Below are 7,764 nucleotides of genomic sequence, written 5' to 3' on the forward strand. Positions count from 1 at the left end.
GCTACCATATTTGCACACTGTATTCAAAATGTGGGTGTACCATGGATTTATATAGAGGCCATATGATATTTATCTATTCCTTTCCAAATGATTCCCAACATTCTGTTCACCTTTTTTGACTGCCGCTGCACATTAAGTGGATGATTTCAGAGAACTATCCACAATGTCTCCAAGCTCTCTTTCTTGAGTGGGAACAGTTAATTTAGACCCCAGCATTTCAGGGCTATGCCATATACAGAAACATATTCATGTCTAGCATAGCTGTGCATATTTTTTTTGGATAAATATCATTCATGTAGCTCAACCAAAATGCCAGCTCTGAAATTTTAGGGAGGTTGCATCCTACACCTGGAACTAGATCTGAGATTCACAGCTGGCCCTTATCACTACAATATGCAAAACTAAACCTGGGGATGCAAACACCCCCACAACCTTTGGATTGTTGGATATCCAGTTGCAAATTTAGCAGTTCACACCCTCCTCTAGTTTTTAGTTTTAATAAGTCATGTGTGAGAGAGAGTGCACACAGGCGTGTACTTGCGTGGGTTGCAGGGGGTGTGGTGTTTGAAGAATTAGGAGAGGGATAATATGTGTGTGTGTGTGTGTGTGTGTTTTAGGGGAACTGCGGCTACATTTTTGCAAACCAGCAGGAATACATATGTTTGCATTTCTGGACATGCATATGGCTGATTAATGTATGTGTGTACATGTTTGTAGACGTGTGGGGGCATTTTTGTTTGCACACATGATAAAAACGTTAAGGGGTCACAGCTGTGTGAAGGTGTACATATGGAGAGTTATTGTAGTGTGTTCACAAACATTTCTGAGGCACATGTCAGGGGATTATGGGAGGGTGTGTGATTACAGGGGGTCGTGGTGTCTGGTTAAGAACTTGGTTTAACTGACATTTGATTTGATCTCTGTAAACTCAGCTGGTTCCATTGAAACCAATGGAAAACTGCCATTGACTTCACAAAGGAGAAGGGCAGTAATTTAGTTCTGGGATCAAGCCCACTGATAAATTTACCAGAAGACCATGTTGGAACCACTCTCTGGGGTGTTCTGGATCTCTAGTCATCACTAGAAGGACACTTCAGGTTGACAAGGATGCCAGCATACAGCTAGGTAAGCAATGTGGCCTAGTGGATAAAGCTTTAGAGTTGCATGTGTTCTATGCCTGGCTCATTAGGGTTTGAAGAAAAGCTCTGTGTGAGCTTGAAAGCTTGCCTTTCTCCCCAACAGAATCTGGTCCAATAAAAGATATCACCTCCCCCACCTTGTCTTCCTGTGGAGCTATATATCGCACAGGGAGTCTGTGGCTGAACTGAGAAGTGAACCTATGGTGTATTTCATAGAAAAACCTGGGTAGATTCAATAATTTGGTAACTTTATTTTTTAAAGCCCTACTTTGAACTGGACAGCCCCAATTTTTTCCCGTGACTCATGAAAACCTCCTTCTTCCCCTGAGTCTGCTCAGGGCACTCTTCACCTCTTTGTTCCTCAGATTGTAGATCATGGGGTTCAGCACTGGAGCGAGGACAGAATAAAAAAGAGAGATCAACATATCCACCTCCACTGTGTGGTTGGACTTTGGCCGCAGGTAAATAGCACAGGCTGAGCTGTAGAACAAGGTGACCACGGTGAGGTGAGAGGAGCAGGTTGAGAAGGCCTTATGTCTTCCCTTGGCTGATGGGGTCTTCAGGATGCTGGAGAGTATTCGAGCATAGGACACGACAACCAGCAAGAAGGGGGACAGGTTGATCAAAACACTGAGGGCTAGGATGGAGGCCTCATTCCTCAACGTGTTCCCACAGGCCAGCTTCAGCACTGGGTAGATATCACAGAAGAAGTGGTTGATCTCGTTGGGGCCGCACTGTGCAAGGAAAAGATCCAAGCCACTTTGCCCAGCGGCATCAGAATTCCACAGAGCCAGCAGGCAGTGGCCATCTTGGCGCAGGCCCTATGGTTCATAAGGAGGGCGTAGTGCAGAGGGGAGCAGATGGCTCTGTAGCGGTCATACACCATGGCAGCCAGCAGGTAGCATTCTGCCGTCCCAAGAGAAAGGAAGAAATACATCTGGGCAGCACATCCAGTGAAGGAGATGACTCTCTCCTCAGAGATTAAATTGACCAGTATCTTGGGGACGGTGACTGAGGTGTAGCAGATCTACAGGAAGGGTAGGTTCCGAAGGAAGAAATACATGGGGATGTGGAGGGCTGGGTCCAGTACTGTCATGAAGATGATGAGGATGTTTCCTGTCAGGGCGACGGTATAGATAATGGAGAAACCTATACAAAATATTGCTCGGGTTTCTGGATGTCTCCAGAATCTGAAGAAAATGAAGTGGGTCAGCATGCTGTGATTCCGCTGTGCAATTTCACTGGTATAGCTCATCTGTGGAAGGAGGAGGAAAAAGAATTTCCATGTGGTCATTATGGGCCAGCTCATAGGAACATAGGACTGGAAGAGACCTCCTGGCTCATTGAGTCCAGTTCCCTGCTTTCACTGGGAACCACATTGTATAATCCAAATCATAAAAGGATCCAGCTCCATGTTAACACTAATTAGATTGTTTGCCCCTATTGGGAGGTTGTTCCAGAACCTCCCTCCTCTGATGGCTAGAAACATTCTTCTAATTTCCAGACTAAATGTACTCACAGACAGTCTATCTCCATTTGTTCTTGTGCCAGCATTTACCCTGCCTGATCTTTACAGTGCATTTATAAAGGGCAATCAGATCCCTTCTCAGCATGCATTTTAAGAAGCTAAAGAAGCCAAGTTCTTTTAGTCTTTTGTGGCTGGATTTTTTAAAGCTATTGAGTTGCTTGGTGGGATTTTAAAAAGCAGCTAGGCACCCAACAGCTATTGAAATCAAAGAGTGTTTGGTGCCTAGGTCCTTTAGAAAATCCCACTCAGCATCTACATATCTTAAAAAATCTAGCCCTCAGTCTTTTTAGTTTCATCAACTGGTATACACTGGTGTAGCCCCACTAACTTCAACAAAGCTGTGCCTATGTACATCACCATCGAGCTAGCTAGCCCCAGGTACATCTATCTTTCTATCTATCTATCTATCTATCTATCTATCTATCTATCTATCTATCTAGCAACAGGCCATTAAAAGAAAAATACAAACCCTGCTCTGAGACTCAGATTGCCGCACAGTAAATCTGGAATCAGACATTTCAATTCAGAGTAGTTACTCAGTGATTACCCTTGTGAGTATCTGTTAGTAAATACTAACCCTTTTATTCCTGTTTTGTTCTCTATATTTGATTCATTTGTATATTAACTATTCTTTAGAATTTTTAGGATATTAACAAAAAGTATGTTCAATTCTAAGGCCAGAACACTGGTCCCTGGCTGATATGTAACCCTATTCAGGAATTCTGTGCTTTAGACTGAATATAATAATCCATAGTGTCCCTATCTCTATAAACCTCCAGATATTCATGGGAACCATCCCCTTAAAACACACACACACACACATACATATGTATAAAATGCTAACATATCGTTACATCAGATAGGAAAGAATGATTGTGAGGGAAGAAAGACCCATTGAAAGATATTATCTTGAAGAATTGTTAGTCCTCTCTGCTGTAAATAATTATGCCTTCACACGTAAATCGGGTAAACTTAGAATGTATAGAAATGACATCAGAATGTGTGTTTCTTTTGTTTGGATACCCTATATAATGACCCAGGTATGGGAACTTATTTGGGAAATGGAAACTGGGTGTCCTTCCAGTTACAGTGAAGAAGAGACACAGACCCAGCTCTTGATCTTACATCAAAGGTGGTAATGTAACTATCCTTTTGTATTGTGCTGTACTAATCTCTGAGTAATAAATATTTGATTAAATAATCCCAGTTCAGCAATCCTGAGTCATCATTGACTCAGAACACGCAACCCCCTCGAATAACTAAGAGCAGAGGCTGAGGCTTTGTCATTGATTTCGGTCTGTTTCATTCTCAATGAAATGTCCCGTGTTCTCGTCCCAGCTACACGGGTGACTAGGACAACCCTAGCAAGCTTGAATCAGTCTAACCAGGAGCAGAGCAGAACAGATCCCTGATATCAAACCCTCAGATGAAATTCAAACCACCACAGATTTACCTCTACATCCAGGCAGCACTCCTGCATCTGCTGTGAATGAAGGTCTGGGTGGATTAGAGGTATTTCAGCTGCTTTCTGAGTCTCCAGGGACAAGTTCCCTTAAATATTTTGGGTTTAATTAGGTATCTTTTAAAGGTAAATTGTCATTTATCCTTCAGCTTTAAAAATAAACCCAACAGATAAGAAGGTCCTATCCTGTGAATGGCTGGATGGAGGGCCTTCATCTCCCACTAACCTCAATGGGAACATCATGCTACCAGCACCAGCGAGATCCAGGACATTCAAGTGTAAACGCTTGTGTTTATTCCTATGGTCCCTGATGGAATTGCTCATGTGAACCCTTTGTGGCTCTGAGTGTTTGCTTATTTACAACTCTCTGATTTCCCAATTCCCTTTCTCTCCCCACTCCCCACAGATACAGAAATGAGACATCCATACACATCAAGAAAATATCTTTCCCCTGACAGGGGGCAGTGTGTGTGTGCGTGTGCATATATACACACACACACAGAGAGAGCAGGTCTCATTCCTTCCAGTAGGGGGCAATTTCTTATTTGCACAAAACATATGACGGTGCAATCCACGCCATCCTCCAGATCATTAATGAAGATATTGAACATAACCGGCCCCAGGACCAACCCTTGGGACACTCCGCTTGATACCGGCTGCCAACTAGACATGGAGCTATTGATCACTACCTGCTGAGCCCGATGATCTAGCCAGCTTTCTATCCACCTTATAGTCCATTCATCCAGCCCATACTTCTTTAACTTGCTAGCAAGAATATTGTGGGAGACCATATCAAAAGCTTTGCTAAAGTCAAGTTACAGCTCTCTGCTTTCAATCTATGCCGTCAGCTTACTTAGAAGGCTGATATACAGGCACTGAGAAATGTAACTACTTCTGTCCATTAGGCTTTGGGCAGGTGAAAGACCTACTGCATTTTTTATTGGATTGTACTTTGTATTGCCACTTGAGATCAAAATGGCTTTCTGTGTTTTTGTCCCTTTTTCTACGACTGCTCAGAAAATGGAATATTTACTAGGAATTGGCAATATATCTGCGATCCAAGTTGTTGCCTGTTTTGCATGGTCAGCCACTAAAATAAAGAAAAAGCAAGTAGCTTGGTGATAACATATGATATAATGATTTATGTTGGTTTTAAATATATATGAATATTTTAAAATACTGGTGTTAGTTTTTAAGTCTTATTTTAATATCTTTTGATATTGGTGCATTTGCCTATGGCTGAGTGGCTATTAATAATCATGACTTCACTTGACTTAGCCAAACACCCCCACTTTTGGGAAATAGGGTTGTCTCAGTAGTCCCTGTGTCTCTTTAGCCTGGTCAAACCAGTTTAAGCAACCCACTAGGCAGAAATAACATATCATAGAAAATAAATGTAGAGTGTTGCTGAGGAATTCCTATCTGGGCTGTGACCTCCTTTCTTGTGGATGTGTCTGATTTAACCCTTAATAGCTATCTAGCAAACAATGCAATAACAATCTAATGCAAAGATGTACATATTATATTCATTACATATTACAGGCATCCTTCATACCTCCTTCATACCCTCTTCTGCCCAAAACTTCCTCCCACCATAATGAATTTCACAGCAGAAAAGATTCTTTATTGAGACTGCTGGACACAGACAGACCCTACAGTTTCCTCTGGCTTTCTAGCTCCCTTTCTCTGCTGCCAGGTTTCAAGAGTTGGTCACAAATTTTATATATTTATTGCAGAGGAGGGGGGAGGGGTTCTGTGGGAAATGCCAAAAATAACTTTTTTGTTCAAGAATTGTTTTTATTTTTTTATTGAGAAACTGAAAACTCTAAAAAACATGTTTTGTTGTTGTACTTTCCACAACTGAAAAATATATTTCTTTATTTATTGGAGATTTTGACATTTTGCAACTTGGTTACAGGAAAGAGAAACATTTCCATATTTTAGGCTTTTCCACCAACTCCCTACTGCTCCCCCCCAAAAAAAATATTTTTGGGTGGGAGTGAAAATTTCTCTTTAAAAGAAAAGTCATTTCCAATTGGCAAGGGGGAAAACATTTTAGCAGAAAAATGTTGACCCCCAGCTCTACTGGTTTTATCAAGAGGGATATCTCTTAATCCTGTCTTGGACAAAGCAGACATGTAAAGGACTGATACCGACTGTATAGCCCTCATCTCTATATCTCGATCACTGCATCTACAGGCTTTGTGCAAGCACACTCCATATTCCCCTTTGTTTGAAAATTTCTACATCATTGCTGACTTGTCTGAACTATGGGTCAGACCCTCAGGTGTTGTAAACACAAACCTATCCATCTTCGAGGACCTTGCCCCATAATTATGATACATTTGTTTCCTTTAAGAAAGCAATTTCTGGCCATTGTTCTCCTGAGAGCCCCCTTCACCTCCTTGTTTCTCAGGCTGTAGATAAGGGGGTTGAACATGGGGGTGATGACTGTGTAGAAGAGAGAGAGCAGCTTGTTGGTTACTGGTGCATATGCAGAATTGGGGCGCAGATACGTGACAATCCCTGTCCCGTAGAATAGTGTCACCACCAAAAGATGTGAGGAACAGGTGGAGAAGGCCTTATGCCTACTCTGAGCCGAAGGCATTTTCAGGATGGTCAGGAGGATGAGAAGGTAGGAGACCAGAATCAACACAAAGGGAAATGTTATGAATAGCAGGGCAACCATAAAGACGGCGATTTCATTCAGGTAAGTGACCCCACAGGCCAGCTTCAATACTGGGGGGATGTCACAGAAGAAATGGTTAATTTCATTGGATCCACAAAAAGGCAAGGTAAATATTACTGAGGTGTGTCCCAAGGACGTGAGGAGACCACTGATCCATGACACAGCAGCCATCTCTGAGCATCTGGTATGGTTCATAATGTGCGTATAGCGTAAGGGGTAGCATATTGCAACATAGCGGTCATAAGCCATCGCCCCCAAAAGAAAACACTCTGTGCCCCCTAGAAATAGAAAGAAATACATCTGCACAGCACAGCCAGTGAAGGAGATAGTTTTATCCTCCGAGAGGAGGTTGGCCAGCATCTTGGGCAGGGTGACCGAGGTGTAGCAGATCTCCAGGAAGGACAGGTTCATGAGGAAGAAATACATGGGGGTGTGGAGGGCAGCATCAGCCAATGTCAGGGTGAATATGAGAAGATTTCCAGTCAGAGTGATCACGTAGGTAGCTAGAAACACCAGGAAGAATAAAGCCTGTATCTTTGGAAGGTCAGAAAGTCCCAGGAGAATGAACTGAGTGACAACGGTGTGATTCCTTCCTGCCATTTGGGCTCTCAGTTCCTCAGGACAGTATTTATTCCTGAGGAAAGATAGAAGGCAATATAGTAAAAATTTCTGAATGTAGTGACAGGTAGGGAAAAACAGCAAAGCAGCTTAGATAACTTATACAAGAAGGGAGCTCCATCCTGTCCCTTTCTTTCCCCATCTCCTTGCTTGTCTCCCTTCCCCTCAACCTGAATCTTCCCCTGGGCCCTTCCTGGGCCACATTTGGTCATCAAAGCCATCTTGACTCAGGGCAGTTTACCTTCACTTCTATTATCAATAATGGAAAATGGTGGTCAACTTTCTTATAGTCATCATCCATACTGGCACCTGCAAAAATTGTAGGGGA

The 7,764-nt window shown here is 42.6% G+C and overlaps 1 protein-coding gene and 1 pseudogene across 1 annotated transcript; both read right to left on the reverse strand.

The window, feature by feature from the left end:
• Positions 1-1,441: 1,441 nt before the first annotated feature.
• LOC128846311 (olfactory receptor 10A2-like) lies at positions 1,442-2,394 on the reverse strand (annotated as a pseudogene).
• Positions 2,395-5,920: 3,526 nt separating this feature from the next.
• On the reverse strand, positions 5,921-7,418 carry LOC128845900 (olfactory receptor 10A7-like). The gene is made up of 2 exons (XM_054044962.1): positions 6,494-7,418; positions 5,921-5,952 (listed from the first exon to the last, which is right to left on the reverse strand). Exons 1-2 carry the CDS (start codon positions 7,416-7,418, stop codon positions 5,927-5,929), a joined length of 951 nt encoding a protein of 316 aa, XP_053900937.1. The 3' UTR covers positions 5,921-5,926.
• Positions 7,419-7,764: the final 346 nt, after the last annotated feature.

The sequence above is a fragment of the Malaclemys terrapin genome, chromosome 12, assembly GCF_027887155.1.
Source record: "Malaclemys terrapin pileata isolate rMalTer1 chromosome 12, rMalTer1.hap1, whole genome shotgun sequence".
Classification (NCBI taxonomy): Eukaryota; Metazoa; Chordata; order Testudines; family Emydidae; genus Malaclemys; species Malaclemys terrapin.

What these genes read in the sequence shown, in the direction of transcription:
- LOC128845900 (XM_054044962.1), bottom strand. Translation starts at nt 7,418, where the DNA reads ATGGCAGGAAGGAATCACACCGTTGTCACTCAGTTCATTCTCCTGGGA. An exon ending in GAGAACAATGGCCAGAAATT is followed by an intron (nt 5,953 to 6,493) that starts GCTTTCTTAAAG and finishes TGTTTTTTAGAG; the next exon opens with TTTTCAGTTTCTCAATAAAA.